Below are 22232 nucleotides of genomic sequence, written 5' to 3'. Positions count from 1 at the left end.
ATTTTAGAGGAATATGTATTTTGTTTATATGGTAAAAGTTTTAGATCTTTGAGTTAAACTCATGAAAAATGGGAGCAAAAACAACAGTGCTGCGTTTATATTTTTGTTCAGGTATGTAATAAAGTGAGTAAAACTACACATCTTTAATGGAATATTAACTAAATATCAGTACAAATTATATAAAGTGAGTAAAACATTAACTAAACATCACACTATATATGATATAAAGTGAGTAAATCTACTCGTCTTTAGTGGACTGTTAACTAAAGATAACATGAGATAAAGTGAGTAGAACTACACTATTTATGATATAAAGTGAATAAAATGTATGTTAGAATATTTATAGCTTCAGAAATGTAAAGTCTGACAAAATAGAGTCAAAGATAGACGTAAACAAAGCTAAAATGGTGGTTAAAGATGTCACATGTTTTTTGCCTAAGTAGGCCGTTTAGTACTTCGACTGCAACATTTGAATCTCAGATGTTTGTTACATTCCGTTCTCTGGAGACGTGCGTGACCACAGCAGCAACAAAAAGCGCCTTATTAGCTTATCAGTGCAACTTGCACCCCTGGGGACAAGGATAAAGCTGAAGGCAGCAGCCCCTTATTGGCCTCGCCGCTCCTCTTCTTCTAATCTAAAAAGAGCGCAGGTTCACAGATCAGCTCCCAGGCTGATTAATGGAGCGCCGAGCTACACGACTTCTCTGCCGAGTCAGCGTAGAGTCGCCGCCGGGGGTGGAATCAGGTACTAATATATCTATTTTCTCCATACACTCCCTAAACGTGGCCCATTAGGCTGGTTCACGCGTCACAACATATCATAGCATTCCCAAAAGGGAAGAGCGAAGTACAGCATCAGAGTATTACCACTAAAAGTCATCAGTATGCATAGCGTTATGGAGGACATGTTTGGAACGGGTGAGGGAAGGGAGGGGGATCGCTTGGTATGTAAAAGGCGTAGAGGCTCATCAATCTCGTAAGTCATTTTCTCCCCCTCGTCGTCTCACAATAGTCTGATCACGGGCGCGCAAATTACAATTCCTGCTGGGTAGCAAGGAGGTTAGGGCCACAATGGAGACGGATGACATCGATATTCAGTTAGCGACTGCTCATAAGACGCTGATTATGATTATGATGCACACCAACAGTAATATGGTTCTTTGCCGTCTTTTGATTTTGGTCTCTACAGCTCTTCCAATTGGCCTTCGTGAGCAGAAAAGCTGATTGCATGTAATCAGAAGCGAAGCTGGGCTCCGCCCTCTTTGCTAATGATGCTCGTCCTCGACTGGCTGGTGAAGGTGACCAGACACGCCTAATTAGCGCTGAGTCTGTTGTGATAACGTGCACACGGGTCACATACAGTAATTACCGCTCGGTGCCCTCAATGGCTGATACCAGTGATGGGTCGACCGATACAGAAGCATCCATGCCTCATGCTACACAAGAAGTGATACTGTGTCAGTCGATGCCTCGATGTGTGTGTCACTTCAAGAAAAAAAACATGTGATCAATATAGCAGGGCTAAAATGTTGTTCATCAGGAAGCGCTTCTTTCGGCTCACAAGTGGGTCGTCGATTTTCATCTCCATCATCGATATAAATAGAACTAAGACTTTTTTTTTTTTTCCTGTTTACTATTCGGCTTGCTGACCAGAGTTGCATGTTTCATATTCCTTTCTGCACACCTGTTCGTTAAAAAAAAAATATATATATATATATATATATTTCTTGACGTCACTTTCAACCTGAGAAATAACAGCTACCAACCATTCACGAAACCCAACACAACACTCCAATACGTGCACCATGACAGCAACCACCCACCCACCACCACGAAAAGAATACCTACCGGAATTAACAAAAGGCTATCGATGCTGTCATCTAGCAAAGCTGAATTTGACCAAGCAACCCCCCCGTACCAAAAAGCCCTTGATGAAAGCGGATACAATTTCACCCTCACCTATGAACCCACGCCAGGAAACCAGCCAAAAAAGAACAGAAAACGAAACGGCATCATCTGGTACAACCCCCCATACAGCAAAAACGTCTCAACGAACATTGGACACAAATTCCTCAACCTGATTGACAAACACTTTCCCAAAGACAACAACCTAAGAAAAGTATTCAACAAGAACAACATCAAATTGAGCTACAGCTGCATGAACAATATACGACAAATCATCTCAAACCACAACAAAACAATTGCAAATGAGCCGTCGACCCCCAGTCAGAACGACTCCAAAACCAACAAAGCATGTAACTGTCGAAAGAAACCTGATTGCCCCCTCAACGGGGGATGCTTACAAACATCAGTTGTCTACCAATCTAAGGTAATACGCAAGGACATTAACACATCCGACACATATGTAGGATTAACCGAGGGTGAATTCAAAACCAGATGGAACAACCACAAGGCTTCTTTCAGGAACAAAAACCTGCGAAATACCACAGAACTCAGCAAACACATTTGGGACCTCAAAGACAATAATGTTGAATATTCAATAACATGGCAAATTCTTGCATCCAGCACACCTTACAATAGTGGTAATAAAAGATGCAACCTATGCTTGAAAGAGAAACTGTTTATTATCTACCGTCCAGACCTGTCATCCCTCAACAAGCGCAGCGAAATTGTAACAACATGCCGCCATAGACGGAAACACCTCCTAGGTAACACATGAACCAATCACCACGCCCCTAGGCCAGCCTGTACCCACCCACTCTGTGCCCTATATAAACCATGGTATGCGAATGCTCCCATTAAAATCTCCTGACGATTGAGGGTACCCCCCTCATGAAACAGGCCTGTAGAGATGAAATAGTCTTGTGATTTTTTTCCCCCACACATACATATATATATATATATATATATATATATGTGCATTGTCAATACAGCTAGTGAGTGTGCCACACAATCCCTGAGGTGCCATTCAACACCTGCAACTAAACTGCATGGGGATCGCCTTGCAATCCATTTTTTGAGACATTATCTTTCCATCCGTCCATGAGCGTCAATAATGTCCAAAGAACTACACGCTTATAGACTACCGTAGCATACTCCAGCAGACATCTTTAAGAGTTCCACATGGTTTCCTTTTGTAAGCAACTGTCTTTCGTGTGATAATGCAACAAATTCACAGATGAATGGGACATTTAAATAAATGCTCCAATTATTCGCTGTAGTCCCATTTAGATTGCAGGTAAGAAAATCCCCACCATCTCTAATTAGTGAAGAATTATTGGCATTAAAGGCTGTGGCGGTTAACAACTTCCCGATGGTGTTTTTTTCCCCAAATAATTCCACGAGTGATGGATCATTAGTACGGGCAGGTACCGAATTCGCGTTGCAGAAAAACGCCTGGTGTGTAATAAGTTCAGTACGTACAGTATAAAACCACTTTGTAGGACTCACCAAAAGACAAGACTGGCACATTTAACAATGGCAAAGACTACTTCCTGACTTCGGCAACACTTATTAGCTCCTACACGACAGCTATCTAAAGTCTTGGAATTGCAACTATATGCAACATTTACTATATAATACTTGCAAATGAGAATCAGAAGTGTAAGAAAACAAGATAGAACATATGGGCAGCACAGTTATTAAATGTTACATGTTTCTAAAAAAAAATCCTATTTTATCATTGAATAATTAAAATCTTTTAACTCATGAACACAAAAAAAGTAAAAACATTTGATACAGTTGAGTATCGATATCGATTCCTTGGTACCGGTGGATCGTATCAGTTCAAATGTGAAAGGTACCCATATCTATAGTAATCAGCAACAGTTTTAAAATGTTTGGTCTATGTAACATGTGATGGATGTTTGGTCAAAATTTTTCATAGATTTTGCCGTAAAGACTTATCTTTAAGACACGTTCTGGTTGCTTCTAAAAACGGTTCATTGTTAGATGCAAACAAAGCCTTCCTTACCACGCCCCCTCACGCTGACTACACTTCCGTCCCTGCCCCGCATCTATGTTCGGTACAGTATTAGTTTTTTGTTTTAGTAAGACCGTACGGAATATGGACACCAGTGATAGCCACCAGCCATTGAATTTTTACTTGACTTGTACTACAACACAACTTCCCAGATGATACAGCGAGACCAGCAACTCACCGTGGTTCCGCGTCAGCACAAAGAGTAAGGAGACGACACGGCGGACAAAAAGTAAGGAAGCCCGACCGGGAATTTCTGGTACAGTACGCTGGCTAAGGTAAACTTCTACAGAGTTTTTGTCTCTCCGATGCTAAATCCTGGACATATACCTGTGTATATCAATGATAAACTGCTTTTCTATTCTATATCATGTTTATTATTTCACTGCTCACGAACGTAATAACGGATTATATTACTAAATGGTCCATTGCCAAAAACTTTAGGCGCTGATCTAATTAAAAGTAGTTTTTAGGAAAATAATTATTATTTAATTTGCCGGAGGACGGTGACCAGTTGTCTTACAGTAGAAGGTTCAGCTAGCTACACAACAAATCGAGCTAACGTATCATTTATACATTTCTAACCTACTGTTATTACTTAGCATTTCATTGTCTCCTCTATAGCAATAAATAGTAGCCACCGACTACACCATTAAAAGTAGTTTTGTTTTTTTTCGAAAAATCCATCTTTTCCATTGCTGGAAGACGGTCGCACTATTTATTGTCTTACGGTAGAAGGCTAAGCTAGCTACACAACAAATCAAGCTAATATTGCTAACGTATCATTCACATATTCCTAACCTACTGTTGTTACTTACCATTTCATTGTCTGCTCCATTGCCATAACAAGTAGTGACAGAGCTTGCCATTAAAAGTAGTTTTTCGGAAAATCCATTATTTGTGAAAGATTGTGAGTGAATCAGGACTCTTCTTGGCACGCAATCAGAGCGACTTCTTACCAGTTAACGGCACATTGTCACGAGTCATAAAAGTTAAAAGTAAGGCACTTTTTCCTTCAGGTGAGGCTGAAAGATTATGTAGTGACTTGTGCTGGTTAAAGGAACCAAAAACAGAGCATTTTCATCATTGGGTTTCATCGTGGACATGATGTCGTGGCATTTACACAAATTAAAATAGGATAACTCACACAAGGGTACATTTCTACCATATATGGATAATACGCTGCCGTCACACTTGAACAAAATTCCAAACGGACCGCTTGAAGAATGTTTGAGAAAAGGCAATATTATTTTACGAATATCTCTGCAATGCCTCCATGGTTTGATTTGAACTTTTCGGGATTTGTGCAAATGCCAAACACACATAAGCAGGTACCAATATATAAGAACACTTGGGTTTTGCAAGATAGGGCCCCTTTGATATTAAACAGAGTCAAAGCAAGCTCAAATATCTTTTCCACTTTCACATACACACGTTCAATCCTTATTTTTGTTTAAATAATAACTTGTTGCATATGCAAGCCCTACGATCTATTCTATTAGAACACTGGTTCTGTTGTGCAACTTATAAAAAAAAGCTGTATTGCTTGGCCGTTCATTTCATTATTTTTATCAAATATAATGCCTCGCTCGAGTTGTTGGCGATTGGCCGCAGCCTAATGACAGTGTTGTCCTCGTGTACACTGACCACGTGTGCGAGGAACTCGAGAACTTCCTGCCGTTGCCATGGGTAACCCATGTAGGGAAGTGGAGAGATTCTCCTTTGGGGGGCTGTTTTAGAACATAATGAAGAGGATGGGTCTGGTTTTTTTTTTAACGTGTGAATTGACTAATTATTGCTTTTTATGTGCGCTAATTGGAATAATAGCACCTCCCGCTTCGTGGGAATACTAGCAGTGCAGCTGTAACACACACACATACACATACACACACACACACACACACACACGCACACAGACAGCGTGCCAACATCAAAAGTGTTGTTCAAAGCGAAATGTCCCGCAGAGTCTCTGGTCCTGCGTCACCGCCGCCTGATTAGCATCGGCGAGCTACAGGTGGCTGTCCACTGATGTGCACACCGGCGAGCACATTTAAAAAAGAATATTAAACACCTTTCAAGAATGAAGGATCTGAGCTGGTGCGTTGGATTTGAGTGCGTAGGAGGTTTGAGAGGAGCGAGGCGGCGCTAAATGGAGGGGGAAGTGAGGGATGGAGGAAATCTAAGAACTTGGTAAAAACATTTTCCACTCACCATGAACTGGACGTTGTCAAAGCCGTTGGCCAGCAGGTGGTTCTCATACTGGACCAAGCCGATGGAGTCGAGCCACTGGCCCACGGACTGCAGCGGGCAGCGGGGACCTATGAGGGGGTGCAGGGGCAGACGCTTCAGCAGGGAGTAACCGTCCACGCGGTAGCAGCGGCAGTCCGGCTGGGACAGCTGGCACTGCCACATCATGTTGTGGCGGGCAAAGTGGCTGTCAAAGGAGCCCGCCATGCCTTCCATGGGGGGGACGGGGGTGGAGGGGTTGGGGTTAGGCAAAGGGGGAGGCTAGGCTAGAGGCATGGCGAGGATGGAAGGGGGTCAGCGTGCAAGGCGCTGACTCGGGTGGACGGGGTGAAGGTAGAGGTTGTATCCAAAAAAAGAGCTCCCGTCCTGGGTGTAAATCCTGCTGAGGTGCCTGGAGGAGGATGGAGGTTTATAGATCCGAGAGACAAGAGGCGCCCGTTTTCATCTGTTGCGCTCCCTTGCTCCACCAGAGAGAACTAGAGAGAGCACTGGAGATTCTCTCCATCAAGGACTCCCACGTTCATCTGTATGCTACCTCCCACACCCCACTCTATCCCTCTCTCTATCTTTCTCTCGCTCTCTATCTCTCTCACCTCCTTGCTTCTTCCAGTCGATTGCGCACCACACTGCTTGCCTCTACGCGCACCTCGCGCCGCACATAATAGCCCTCACAACATTTCTGGCGACAGAATGCGCATAACGGGGGTGGGGAGGGGGGATTCCCGGCGAGTGACCATGGTAAGTGTAGGCTTTAGATTGACAGATAAGAAAGGAAGGAGAGAAGAAGGTGTAGGTCAGTGTGGAGAAAGCATGCTGAGAGCACCTCGGAAGGATTTTAACGAGAACACAGCCCGGGTATAAATAACCAGTTAACTCACAAAAAAATATCCCATTAATCATGTACTGTAGCGTTGCAGATTAATCACGCAATTTATATCGAGCACACACGTTCCTTAACCTTAACTGTGGATGGTTACCTGAAAGGTGGCGTGGGAGATGGGGTCAATGCATATGTTAAAGGTGAGGAGAATACGACTGGTGGAAACCCCAACAGGACTTAAGATAATACCGTTATCTGGTTTTGAACAAATAAATGACATACATTCAAGTAAAACATGACAAAAATGTTTGTGTGTGACATTTAGACAGTATAATTGCAATGTGTGTCAAAATATTGTGGTCTTTTTTTTAGGTCCGTATTTTCCGGACCATAGGACGCACCGGATTATAAGGAGCACTGCCGATGAATGGTCTATTTTCGATAATTTTTTCATACAAAAGGCGCACCGAATTATAAGGCGCATTAAAGGAGTCATAATATTATTTATTTTTTTCTAAATGGAAAACACTTCCTTGTGGTCTACATCACATGTAATGGTGGTTCTTTGGTCAAAATGTTGCATAGATTATGTTTTACAGATCATCTTCAAGTCACTTTCTGACAGTCGCTTCTGGATGCGTCGTTTTGTGTGCGGTCTTATTTACGTGGCTCACCTTCGGCAGCGTCTTCTCCACGTCATCTTTGTTGTAGCGGTGTAGCATGCAAGGACGGGGGTGGAAGAAGTGTCAAAAGACGGAGCTAACTGTTTAAATGACATTCAGACTTTACTTAAATCAAAACCGGAGTAGCATCTCCTCATCCGGAAACAACAACAAGGACGGAAATGTGTCCAGTGAAAAAACATCCGACCGGAACTCTAATAACTAAAGTTCCTTGAGTGAATAATGTAAACTCACTATACCGGTATGTTTTAGCGCTTTCATGGCGAGTTTACTGACAGATATAAGTAAGAACTTTACACTACTTTATATTAGAAATGGCAACAGCAGAGGATGAATGTCCCATAACAAGAAGATAGAGAAAAAGAAGAAACTTATCGACTATGTCGTCGGTACGGACTACAAAAGCGGATTCACGCAATTTTTCAGGATTTATGAAGATCCCAAATACAGATCAGCAGGTACCAGAAGGTACGAAAGGTTGCTTTTGCATAATATTGCGAAACAAAACGCCAGATAATATGTCTTACCTTATACACACACCAAAATAATACTTGTATGTTGAAGCACAGTACAATCCACCAAGCGGTGTGGCTTCATAGCCAAGTCGTACTAAAACATTTTGATAGATTTTTGAGCGCTGTGTGTAATGTTCTATTATTTTCAATGGAACATATAAAATGTTGGTGTTGTTTACTTGAGTGATTTTGCCATCATACCTCTTACCACGTATATATTATGTTGACTGCCATCTACTGGTCACACTTATCATTACACCATTTACCAAATAAAATAGCTTTGAGGTCGGTAAGCACAACCAGAATTATTCCGTACATTAAGCGCACCGGGGTATTAGGCGCAATGTCAAGTTTTGAGAAAAAAAAAGGATTTTAAGTGCACCTTATAGTCCGGAAAATACGGTATGTTAGCAAGTAATTTACTATGATTAATCACGATTAATCCAAACTCGTAAATGTGATTAATCAGATTCAAATAAATTATCATTTGACTGCACTAGTATAAATGTGATGTTCCCACAAAGATTTAACGTGCTAACCAAGTGTTTGGTGGCCGATCGGAGCTGAGGTGCCTGTCGTGGCGGTAATTTCAGAACCCGCTGGAAGGGATGCCGTCATGCTGAAGAAAGAGCCTTATCAGGTCCTTTTGGCTCATGGGACTATGGAGGCAGTGGACAGGTACCGACAGATCAATCGGTGTGCGGCTTCGGCAGGCAAGTCACAAATCCCTGTCTCTATTGCGGCAAATAAATTATGTTTCTTAAAAGTGTTATTATCACTGGAGGACATGAACTAGCTAAACAGGCCACACTACACAGTGTAGGAGGATACAAAAACGCTAAAGTTAAAGCTGCTGAATGTAAACCAAGGGGGAGCAGATGGATAAGAATATCGACAGTAACGATACCGAGTATACTTTTTTATGTAAATTCAGGAAATAACTCTATGGACACAGGAGGACATGAAGTGCAAAAACCAAAGGTTTTAAAAAGGGGCACAATAGTATTTTTTAATTATGTTAGTTATTTTGACCCAATGACTTTATTTGGTCAACATTTTGTATGTAATGAAAAGGAATAATGAAACAATTTAAATATTGAATTGATATTGTAACACCACCATTCTGTTTTTGTCTGATTATAATCGTGATCAAAAATTATTCATTAGTATGGCCAATACTGCCCCTGTAACGACTTGGTATCGAATCGATACCCAAATATGTAATATGGAGTATGTGTGGTGTTCGGGTCTGTGGGACCCGTTTTCATTTTTTATTAAAAGTAAAATGATACAATTAATTAATTTTTCAAACTGAGACTCACTGACTTTGGCTCATTTTCTGTGAAGAACATATATCAGAATACATATTTAATGACCACACACACCATACACCCCCCCCCTACACATTTCTATTACATATAAGATGTTCCGGGTCCACTGGACCCGGGGCTAATAGAAGTGTGGAAATTGATGTTCTGTGTACCACACACACACACACACACAGCAGGCCTAGACAGGAGGAGGACAGAGAGTAGGTACACAGAACATCAGAGGGTCAAATGTGTGAGAAAATGAGAGCAGACAGTGTTGACAAACAATGTTGCAACCTTGTGTGGGAACCGCAGGTGCAGAAACACAAAAGAAGAATCCCTGTGGGATGCAGAAACTGGCAGAGACATTTTCCGTGCAACGTTCATATTGTTGTTACTCAGCCAGCGTTTGTGGGTCTGATGGACCCTTTGCATTTTGTGGCTTTTAATGCCTCACAATCAAACACTTTTATGTTAAAATACTGAACAGATGTTTATTGGGATAAGGTAAACATCTGTTCAGTATTTTAACATAAAAGTGTTTGCTGGTTGAGTAACAACAATATGAACATTACACAAGGGTTAAACACCGGTGCGCACTCTAGCCTGGAAAATACTGTACCATTAAATTATTTTTTTATCATTATGAATTATCCCTACATTTCCCATCATGCATCACGACATAATAATAGAGTGTTGCTATTTTACCTGTAGCGACTGCCTTCGCGTCCATTCCGCTGCCGATCCCCGCCCCGATGGAGCTCATAATTTTGTCGATCTGAGCAAACATAAGAGAGGGCGAGAGCAAAGAAAAGTCATTCCAAGGAGCAACCTACAGGTCACTACGAGTTAGACAAAGAGAGGTCACGCTAGCACGAAGCTCATGTTTGCTTTACTCTGAAATAGGGTTGCGCTATATAGATACGATACAGGATATAAACTTGGCCGGTAATAGAGCTTTCAATACTATCGTGATATTGTGAGAATGCATGTTTATGAAACATTGTAGCTGTGTCTGCAAATGTGATAGCGATAAGGCCATGGATGAAGTGCTGGCTGTCCAGAGTCGGGACCCGGGGTGGACCGCTCGCCTGTGCATCGGCTGGGAACATCTCTACGCTGCTGACCCGTCTCCGCTCGGGATGGTGTCCTGCTGGCCCCCACTATGGACTGGACTCTTACTATTATGTTGGATCCACTATGGACTGGACTCTCACAATATTATGTCAGACCCACTCGACATCCATTGCTTTCGGTCTCCCCTAGAGGGGGGGGGGTTACCCACATATGCGGTCCTCTCCAAGGTTTCTCATAGTCATTCACATCGACGTCCCACTGGGGTGAGTTTTTCCTTGCCCGTATGTGGGCTTTGTACCGAGGATGTCGTTGTGGCTTGTGCAGCCCTTTGAGACACTTGTGATTTAGGGCTATATAAATAAAGATTGATTGATTGATTGATTGAAGTAAACCCCCATCTCTTCAACGGAAAGTACCATCCTCGCTAGGGGCTAACTACTCTTCACCTCCATGGCGGCAAGTAAACTACTTTTCTTACATGTACCATTATCACTGGAGGACGAGAAATAGCTAAACATGCTACGCTACAAATAGAAGGATACAAAAAAAAGCATAGCTAACCACTAAGCTAAAGCTCTTAAATGTAAACAAAAGGTGGGCAGACCGATACAAATATCGACAGTAACGATACCTCGTATCAGAATATGGCCCAACAAAAACCAAATTGTACGAAAACCAAAGCAGTTATTTGCCAATTTATCTATTCCAGATGCCCAAAAATATGAACACAAAACACATTTCATCGGGATGAAAAATGTTTACATGCAGAAACCAATGTGCAAGGACAAATGGACTTGGGATGGGCAGGAGACCCACAAACTGAGGAAGAGATGAAGCAGGGCCCCTACTTAAAAATATTATATGAAATTCTATTTGAAATGAAAATGGTTCCTAAAGGTACCTTGTTATTGTGAAATACAAAGATATTCAAATAATACAGTATACTGCCGCTAATAACTAGCTGTCTAACTAGCACGCTAATCGTTAGTTGGCAACTCGTGTGCTAATTGCTAGCTAGAAACTGGTGCGCTAATCACAAACTGACAATAATAACTAGCTGTCTAACTAGCACGCTAATCGTTAGTTGGCAACTCGTGTACTAATTGCTAGCTAGCAACCGGTGCGCTAAGCACAAACTGACAACTACCGTCCTAATCCTAAGCTATCAGCTTGCGCAGCTAATCGCTAGCTGGCAACTGACACGCTAATCGCTGGCTGGCAAATAGCGTAATAATGACTAGGTGGCAACTGGGGCGCCAACTGCTAGCTGACAACCGGCGTCCTAATTGTTAGCTGGCGGCTTGCGCTGCTAATCGATACCTGACAACTAGCGCACTAATCACTAGCTACCTTAAATGCTAACATTAATATAACAATATAATTTTTGATGCATGTTTTTATTTTAACTACCATTTCTACACTATACTGTAACTGCACAATAATGTAGTTCAGCGCCAGAACTTTACTGTAAAATTTACAGTAGCGGTAGTTTTGACACCAAATTTCTGACAGTTGACCATTGTTATGTTTATGGTGAAATTCTGGCGACTGAGCTGCCAGTTTTTACAATCAAAGGTTGTTGTTTTAAACAGTACATTATTGCAAACAGAGAAACAATAATTTTAACAAAAAAATTCCGGTGACTGAGCCGCCGCTTTCATTTGACCATGAAATCTACAGATTATTTCTACGGTGTGCTGGCTCGATGTTAAATGTGTATTTAAAGACATTTACATTTGAAAAAAGATATTTAAAAAAAGTCAACCAATCAACCAAAAATGTCACGACTCCTTTCATAGAGAAGTAGAAGCTGCTCCAGTTGCAAAGATCGGACAAAGTCCACATTGTCTTCTGGACCGATACACCCCCCCACCCCTCCACCTCCCACCAGTGGTGCCCAGTAGATGGATGGGCGGCATCCATGTCAATCGCCAAAGGCGTAAACAAAGCCCGACACGGCTGCTTGGAGACGCAGACAGAAATCGATGAAAAGCTCAGCTGTGGTTCCTCCGGCTGCAGAATTTAGCTCGGTCACGTGCGCCGCTTAAAACCCGAGTGATGGCCACATCTTACCTCCTCCCACTCGGCCGTGAAGGAGGGCGTTCTTTCCAGCTTTCCCGTCGAAATGGTGCCGCCACCGCCGGAATCTTGACCGCGAGATCCAGAACAACAAATGTTCTCCTCCTGGACAAAAACATAAATACACAAATGTTGTAAATCGGCCATGTTTGTTGGAAGTGGTTATTATTTGTTTGTAATATTTCCAATAGGCCACCGACTCAGTGGCCTAGTGACCGACTCAGTGGCCTAGTGGTTAGAGTGTCCGCCCTGAGATCGGTAGGTTGTGAGTTCAAACCCCGGCCGAGTCATACCAAAGACTATAAAAACGGGACCCATTACCTCCCTGCTTGACACTCAGCATCAAGGGTTGGAATTGGGGGTTAAATCACCAAAAATGATTCCCGGGCGCGGCCACCGCTGCTGCCCACTGCTCCCCTCGCCTCCCAGGGGGTGATCAAGGGTGATGGGTCAAATGCAGAGAATCATTTCGCCACACCTAGTGTGTGTGTGACAATCATTGGTACTTTAACTTTAACTTTAAATGCATTTTACTTCTGATCGCTGAAACAATAAATAAATGATAAATGGGTTGTACTTGTATAGCGCTTTTCTACCTTCAAGGTACTCAAAGCGCTTTGACACTACTTCCACATTTACCCATTCACACACACATTCACACACTGATGGAGGGAGCTGCCATGCAAGGCGCTAACCAGCACCCATCAGGAGCAAGGGTGAAGTGCCTTGCTCAGGACACAACGGACATGACGAGGTTGGTACTAGGTGGGGATTGAACCAGGGACCCTCGGGTTGCGCACGGCCACTTTCCCACTGTGCCACGCCGTCCCAAATTCGACATTTGTGAGATTTTTCATTAACCTAAAAGCAAACCACGCTGAAATAATATTAACATCTTGTGTTTTTTGGGACAAAATCTTCCACGCAGCATGTTTGTGGAAAGTGTTCATGATCATTTTGTATTATTTTCCCAACTAAATGTTTACATTTGATTCCTAATAAAAAAAAAAATTGACATTTTTGGAAAGTGTTTATAATCGTTTTGGTAATATTCCCAACTCAATGTTTATGTTTGACTGCTTAAACAACTTCTAAATTGGATAGGTAATTCAATAATACAGTAAATACTCATTTTAACGGACTCAGTGGCCTTGTGGTTAGAGCAGTGGTGCTTAACCTGGGTTCGATCGAACCCTAGGGGTTCGGCGGAGCCTCCGCCGCGGAGGTCAAGACACACCAGACTCATCGTGTAAATAAAAACTTCTCTCTATCGACGTATTATGGATACCCCCCAAACAATGTCCACGTAAAAACTTCTTGAGCCTTCAGTGGAGCACGTGTGAGCGACGTCAGACGTGCACATGCACTGTGGCCACACCTGCAGCACACCTGTCCCAAACCTGACTAAATAACAAGTTAAATGTTTTATTATTATAATCAAATGACAACAGTTGTTTCCATGAGATTAGTTTCTAATATAAGTGTTTTGGCCCACTTACAATGACAATAACAAAAATATTGTTTTTCATGAGCTGTGTACTTGTATTGTATGTCTGGGTGGGGTTCCTGATATCGCATTTAGTTCCCACTAAAACATTCACATGTTACACAATGAGATGTAAACATGGGATCATGTGTACATTCCTGTAACTTTCTATTTGTAAAATATATCTTTATTAGTATTTCTTTAATATAATAACATCATTTCATGATTAATATTTATAAATTAAGATTAAATTAAGAAAAAAACATTTTATTTTTCACTAAAGAAGGGTTCGGTGAATGCGCATATGAAACTGGTGGGGTTCGGTACCTCCAATAAGGTTAAGAACCACTGGGTTAGAGTGTCGGCTTTGAGACTTTAAGGTTGTGAGTTCAAACCCCGGCTGAGTCATACCAAAGACTATAAAAATAGGACCTATTACCTCCCTGCTTGGCACTCAGCATCAAAGTTTGAAATTGGGGGTTAAATCACCAAAATGATTCCGGAGCGCGGCCACCGCTGCTGCCCACTGCTCCCCTCACCTCCCAGGGGGTGAACAAGGGGATGGGTCAAATGCAGAGGATAATTTCACCACACCTAGTGTGTGCGTGTGTGTGTGTGTGTGACTATCATTGGGACTTTAACTTTAATCACGCTGAAATAAGAGCAAATTTACACAAAGGTAACAACACCTTCCATGTTTGTGGAAGGTGTTGCATTATTTTGATTATTTCCAATTCATATTTTTGATTGCTCAAAAACAACACTTTTAGGAGGCCCTTCATTAATGAATGCTATCAATGCTGAAATAATATCAACATTTTGTGTTTCGGGGCCAAAATCTTCCCCCAACTATGTTGTGGATTATAATCTCTGTAATATTTCCAACTAAATAATTATGTCTGATTGCTAAAACAATTCTAAATTTGGGAGGTGATCCATTAACAAATGCTAACCAGCCATGCTGAAATAATGTTAACATTTTATGATTTTGATACAAACTCTTCCACGCAGCATGTTGGTCATGTTTGTGGAATGTGTGTATAATTTCAATATTTCACATTATATTCTCACATTTGGTTGCTCTAACTATTCTAAATTTGGGAACTATGCACAACAGATGTCAACATTTTGTGTAATTGTGAGAAAATCTTCCATCGGGTATATCGGCCATGTTTGTAGAAGGTTTATATATTTGTAACATTTCCAACACAATTATTATAGTTGGTGGCTAAAACTATTCAAAATTTGGGAATCATGTATCAACATTTTATGTTTTTGGGACAATTTTTTACACCCACTATGTATTATACTTTCTGTAATATTTCCAACTTTAATGATTATAATTGATTGCTAAACCTATTCTAAATTTGGCAGGTGCTTCATTAACAAATGCTTATCATGCTGAAATGATGGCAAAGGTTTGTGTTTTTATGGCAAAACTTTCGACAAAGCATGTCGGCCATGTTTGTGGAAGGTGTTGCATCATTTTTGTTATTATTTCCACAAACGTCTTATTTTTGATTGAAGGAAAACAACACTTTAAGAAGGTCCGTCACTAATAAATGCTTACAATGCTGAAAAATATCAACATTTTGTGTTTTTGGGACAAAATCTCACACCCACGATGTCAGCCATGTTTGTGGATTATAATTGTTGTAGTATTTTCAACTAAATTGCCATATTTGACTGCTAAACCTATTCCACATTTGGTAAGTGCTTCATGAACAAATGCTCACAGTGCATCCAGTTTTCACAGCGCTTCATTTTTTCCGCATTTTATGTTAAAGCCTATTCCAAAATGGAATACATTCATTTTTGTCCTCAATCCTACACACAATACTCCATAATGACAAATTGAAAAGTTTATATTTTTATTTTTTATTATTATTTGCAAGTGTATCAAAAATAAACTAAAAACATAAATAAATCACATGTACATAAGTATTCACAGCTTTTGCTCAAAACTTTGTTGATGCACCTTTGGCAGCAATTACAGCCTCAAGTTTTTTTTAATATGATGCCACAAGCTTGGCACACCTATCTGTGGGCAGTTTTGCCCATTTCTATTTGCATCACCTCTAAAGCTCCATAAGAATGGATGGGGATCGTTGTTTTTTATTCAGGATGTCTCTGTACATTGCTGCATTTATCTTTCCCTCTATCCCAGGACTGTGCAATTATTTTGACTCGGGGGGGCCAAATTTAGAGAGAAAAATGTGTCTGGGGGCCGGCATATCTATTTTTAGAAACACTAATACAAAACCTCACATTAATCTCTGATTGAATGCTAAAACGTTATGACAGACCGCATTAAAAAACGGAATGGAATTTAAATGTTTTTACTGAATGAATTTACATGAAAAATAAAGAATGTGGGATTTACAATATTAACTATGAACGATAAAACACTGAATATTGACAACATACAAACGTCATACCCCCTCTCGATCGACATATTTTACAATCAAGCGAAACGCAACAAAAATGCAACAAACACAGCGAAAAATAAACGCGAAGGGTAAAAAAAAAAAACACTTACAATCTGATACATCTGATATATCATTAAGCTTTAGAACTTTCTTGTAAAAATCTCCTTCCGCGTTTGTCCCTGACACCGGTATTTCAGGGCTGGCTGCTCTGGAAACACTCTGTGGAAACGCTCCCGACCCACACTGCTTGGTGTCTTGTCTGAACTGCTGTGACTTAGATTACTATAGTAACTAGTATATCATGCAAACGCGCAGATTCCAACCATTGAAATACTTTGTATAGTTCAAGACTTACGGTAATTTGAAAACATCCCTGCACATTGAAAAGCTTAACGGGCCTGAATTTTCCCAGGTCTGCTCTATCCTGACTAGTCTCTGAGGTCGTGCCACTGAAAAACATCCCCACAGCATGATGCTGCCACCACCGTGCTTCACTGTAGGGATGGTGTTGGCCTGGTGATGAGCGGTGCCTGGTTTCCTCCAAACATGATGCCTTGCATTCACGCTAAAGAGCTACATTTTTGTGTCATCAGACCAGAGAATTTAGTTTCTCATGGTCTGAGAGTCTTTCAGGTGCATTTTGGCAAACTTTTTGGGCACTCTACCATACAGGCATGATTGGTGGATTGCTGCAGAGATGGTTGTCCCCTCTCCACAGAGGAATGCTGTAGCTCTGACAGAGTGACCATCGGGTACTTGGTCACCTCCCTGACTAGACTAAGATGAATGCAGCAATGTACAGAGACATCCTGGATGCTTCCCATCCAACCTGATGGAGCTTGAGAGTTGCTGCAAAGAGAAATGGGCGAAACTGCCCAAGATAGTTGTGCCAAGCTTGTGGCATCATATTTAAGAAGACTTGAGGCTGTAATTGCTGCCAAATGTGTATCAACAAAGTATTGAGCAAAGGCTGGAAATAGTTATGTACTTTTGTACATGTAATTGTATGTGAAACTTTACACGTTATAATTATGGGGAACCTGTAGAACAAAAATGAATGTATTCCATTTTGGAGTAAGGCTGTAACATAACAAAATGTACTTTCCGGATGCACTGTATCATTCTGAAATGATGGCAAAGTTTAGGTCAGGGGTCACCAACCTTTTTGAAACCAAGAGCTACTTCTTGGGTACTGATTAATGCAAAGCGCTACCAGTTTGATACACACTTAAATAAATTGCCAGAAGTAGCCAATTTGCTCAATTTACCTTTAACTCTATGTTATTATTAATAATTAATGATATTTATCTTTGTGGAAACACTGATCATCTTAATGATTTCTCACAATAAATATATATAGAAACAGATAAATATCAATATGGAACACTTTATTTGTATATTTTCTCTTAAGTGCACATTTTTCAATTTGAACATTTTCAAATGATCACTCTAAGACAGTCTTGTGAAATCACAATATCCTATTTTAACTAGCTAGCCACTAACATTTTTTAACAAATCATGAATTTGTACAAATAATAACTCATGTAAAATACAAAAGTCAACTCTCAAATTTTTAAATAAATCATGTCACACTTTGAACTGGACACCAAATTTGTTATCTGTTTCTTTGTCAGTTAGTGAAGACCAAGTCTTTAAAATATTTTATTGGATTTTCAAATTCTATTTGAGTTTTGTCTCTCTTAGAATTAAAAATGTTGAGCAAAGCGAGACCAGCTTGCTAGTAAATAAATAAAATTTAAAAAATAGAGGCAGCTCACTGGTAAGTGCTGCTATTTGAGCTATTTTTAGAACAGGCCAGCGAGCTACTCATCTGGTCCTTACGGGCTACCTGGTGCCCACCGGCACCACGTTGGTGACCCCTGGTTTAGGTGGCTTTATGGCAAAACTTTCAACACAGCATGTCGGCCATGTTTGTGGAAGGTGTTGCATTATTTCTGTATTTTTTTCTGCTAAATTTGTATGTTTGATTGCTCGAGAACAACACTTTAAGAAGGTCTGTCATAGTGCCTAAAAAATGGCAAATGTTTGTGTTTTTGTTGAAAAATCTTCCATGCAGCATGTCGGCCATGCTTGTGACTTCAGTAGAAGCATTTAAGTCCCATCTTAAAACTAATTTGTATACGAAAGCCTTTAAATAGACCCCCTTTTTAAGACCAGTTGATCTGCCGTCTCTTTTCTACTCTGCCCCCCTCTCCTGCGTGTAGAGGTTATTAGGTAACCACAGATGACGCGCTAGCTGTTCAAAGTCGGGACCCAGGGTGGACCACTCATCTGTGCATCAGTTGGGGACGTCTCTGCACTGCTGACCTGCCTCCACTCAAGATGATCTCCTGCTGGCCCCACTATGGACTGGACTTTCACACTATTATGTTAGATCCACTATGGACTGGACTTTCACACTATTATGTTAGATCCACTATGGACTGGACTTTCACACTATTATGTTAGATCCACTATGGACTGGACTTTCACACTATTATGTTAGATCCACTATGGACTGGACTTTCACACTATTAACTAGATCCACTCGATGTCCATTGCACCGGTCGCCCAGGGGCGGTCCCCACATCTGCGGTCCCCTTCAAGGTTACTCATTGTATCCCATTGGGTTGAGTTTTTTCGTGCCCTGATGCGGGATCTGAGCTGAGGATGTCGTTGTGGCTTGTGCAGCCCTTTGAGACACTTGTGATTAAGGGCTATATAAATACACTTTGATTGCTTGATGAGGTGTTTGTTATCTATTATTTCTCATTAAATTCTAATGTTTGATTGCTCCAAAACACCTGAAAAGAATATTGTATGTGGTAAATATTTTGAAAACGGAATAAAAAGCCCACCTGAATGGGAGACACGGCAACCAGGTTGGAGTCAGACTTGGACAAGGATTTGGACAGCTGCAGGTCCAGCACGCTGCGGGGCATGGACCTCATCCTCCCCAGGGTGCAGGCCCTCTCCTCGTAGCCGGGGCCCGATGCACCACCCTTGGGGACGTTCCCTCCGCACAGCGGTAGCTCGCCGTTAGCTCCAGATGGAAAGGAGCCGGCTAGTGTGAAACAGTCCACCGGTCCCGGCCTGGTTTGGTCCTGGTTGACCCTAGTGTGGAACACAGTCCGATAGACCGCTCGGGGTTTCTGGGGGCTAGCGGTGGTCCTCTGGGTTGTTGATGACGACGACGACGGAGCTCCTGTGGTCACGTTGCTGAATTCAGGCGCCTGCAGGTGTTTGCTAGGTTTGGGGCTATAGAGGTGGTAAGGCGTGTCAGGGGTCTCGCAGGCTGGGGAGGATCCGTGGAGGAGGCCCACAAATTCTTCCGGAATGCGGCTCTTTCTGCGGTCGTCTATCGCAGCGTTGGGGGACACGTGAGGGTAGGGAGCGTCGTCTGCAGCGGGAGAAGACAAGGTTAGTTTTTGAAAGAATAAACTCATGACTGGCTTCTTCTTCTGCTTGAGTCCAAAGAGTGTCTGAACGTGCGCACGCAAGGAATCATGGGAGGTTTTTTTTCCCTGTGAGGGCTTCACGCCGGCAACAAGATTAGGTACACTTGCATTACTCAGCATCACCAAAACAATACGTTCATTTTTGTGTCTGCTTCACACTGACAGCTGTTTTGTAAATTTTGCAGCAACAAATGTTGGCCAGAATATTAGAAACACCTCTCAGTCTACTTTCACGACACTGCAAACTAAAAATAAGCAATTTTTTTAAATCAAATCAGTGAGCGACGGTGCACGCTCAATAAAGTCGCCTGACTTGTACAGAAATGCTTTCATCGTTTCAGTCACAACAGTGCAAAGAAAATCTGTATTACTGACAAACATTGTTGGGCTTGTGTTGTTTACATCGATTTAAATTCTTCAAATAATGATAGCTGCATGTTAGAACACACACAAACGCTTATTGCTACAAATAAGACACCTTTCGGTAGTGCTCTGTATGTGAACGCAACATTTTTTTTTTTAAATTGTGTGTTCTTAAAAAATCTTCCACGCAGCACATTGGCCATGTTTGTGGAAAGTGCTGCATCATTTTTGGATTATTTCCACAAAATTCTTATGTGTGATTGCTAAAAATGTAGAAATTTGAAAGGTGCTTCATTGATAAACGCTAACCATTAGACTTTTTTTTTTTTTTTTGCTTGTTCTGGAGCAAAAATTCCACACAGAAAATCTTCCACGTGTCGGCGATGTTTGTGGAAGGTGTTTATTGCCATTTTTTGTACATCCATCCATTTTCTACCACTTGTCTCTTTTGGGGTCGCTGGAGCCTATCTCAGCTACAATCGGGCGGTAGGCGGGGTACACCCTGGACAAGTCGCCACCTCATCGCAGCATTTTTTTGTAATATTTCCAACTAAATTTGTCTGAATGGTATAAATGTACACATTTGACAGGTTCTTCATTAATAAATGCTAACCATTTAGACTTTTTTTTTATTGTTTTGGAGCAAAAATAAAATTCCATACAGCAGCATGTTGTGTGGAATTTTTGGAATCTTCCATGCATCTAAATTGCATGTTTTGGAGCAAAAATTCCACACAGCACATGTTGGCCATGTTTGTGGAAGGTGTTTACTGCCAGTTTTTGTGATATTTACCAATACATTCTTATGCTCTATTGGTAGAAATGTTTACATTTGAGAGGTTCTTCATTAATAAATGCTAACCATACTGAAAAAAAATAGCAAAAATAAGTGATTTTCTTAGAAAATCTTCCACGCAGGATGTCGGCCATGTTTGTGGAAGGTGTTTTAATGTCCTTTTTTGTAACATTTCCAACTAAATTCTTACGTTTGATTGGTCAAAATGTATGCATTTGAGAGATGCTTCATTAATAAATGCAAAGCAAGTTGACTTTTTTTTTTTTATTATTGTTTTGGAGCAAACATTAAATTCCACACAGAAGCATGTCGGCCATGTTTGTGGAATGTGTTTATTGTTATTTCTGTTACAAACTTATGTTTGGTAAACATTTATACATTTTAAAGGTGCTTCATATCAAGCCTTACTGAAAACTATTTTACAATTGTGTGTTTTTGTTGCTTCATTTGTTTGTTGGTGCTTCATTACTAATGAATGCTAACCATGCGAAAGAAAATGGTAACCTTGTTTGTTTCTCATGCACAAATCATCCTGCTATGAAGCAAAAAAAACATCATTATAATAATTATGTTGGTATTTTCGTACAAATGACTCACCGAAAAGCGTCAAAGTGTCATAAATCAAATAACAAATGTGTTCCTTTCTGAGCGCTGCTCAATCACCCGCTGTGTGCTCGTCAACAGGTGAAACTATTTGTTGCCGTGGCAACAGAGAGCCGCAAAGCCATTATCGCATTTAGCGTCTTTCACCTACAGCGCGCCGGGTGACGAGAGGAGGCAAGCAAGCGGGAAAAGAAAAGTTTTCGGCTGACAAACACAGCAATCAAATCAGCAGGAGTGTGCGAGTGTGTGTGAGCGTGTGTGAGCGTGTGTGAGCGTGTGTCCAGACGAAAAATAGAATGCTGGTGAAGGACAAGTCGCTTACCTTTAGGCAGAGTGCACTTAACTGAGCTAGCACGCTATCAAAGCACCGAGCGTCTCTTTGGCTGGCTGTGCTTTTTTTTTTTTTGGGGCCAAATTTACACACGC

General features: G+C 41.2%; 1 protein-coding gene across 6 annotated transcripts in view; it reads right to left on the bottom strand.

The window, feature by feature from the left end:
• The window catches only part of anks1b (ankyrin repeat and sterile alpha motif domain containing 1B), a 261822-nt gene that overhangs the window by 91972 nt on the left and 147618 nt on the right, over nt 1–22232 (bottom strand). For all 6 annotated transcript variants that reach the window (XM_061959543.1, XM_061959540.1, XM_061959542.1 and 3 more), the window contains exons 15-18: nt 19445–19986; nt 12666–12776; nt 10224–10293; nt 6152–6258 (exon numbers count right to left, since the gene is read on the bottom strand). In XM_061959543.1, coding sequence (XP_061815527.1) covers nt 6152–6258; nt 10224–10293; nt 12666–12776; nt 19445–19986 — 830 coding nt within the window. The remainder of the gene's footprint in view (nt 1–6151; nt 6259–10223; nt 10294–12665; nt 12777–19444; nt 19987–22232) is intronic.

The sequence above is a fragment of the Nerophis lumbriciformis genome, linkage group LG05, assembly GCF_033978685.3.
Source record: "Nerophis lumbriciformis linkage group LG05, RoL_Nlum_v2.1, whole genome shotgun sequence".
Classification (NCBI taxonomy): domain Eukaryota; kingdom Metazoa; phylum Chordata; class Actinopteri; order Syngnathiformes; family Syngnathidae; genus Nerophis; species Nerophis lumbriciformis.
Note: the sequence above shows the minus strand (reverse complement) of the source record. Positions and strands in the feature narration are given on the sequence as shown.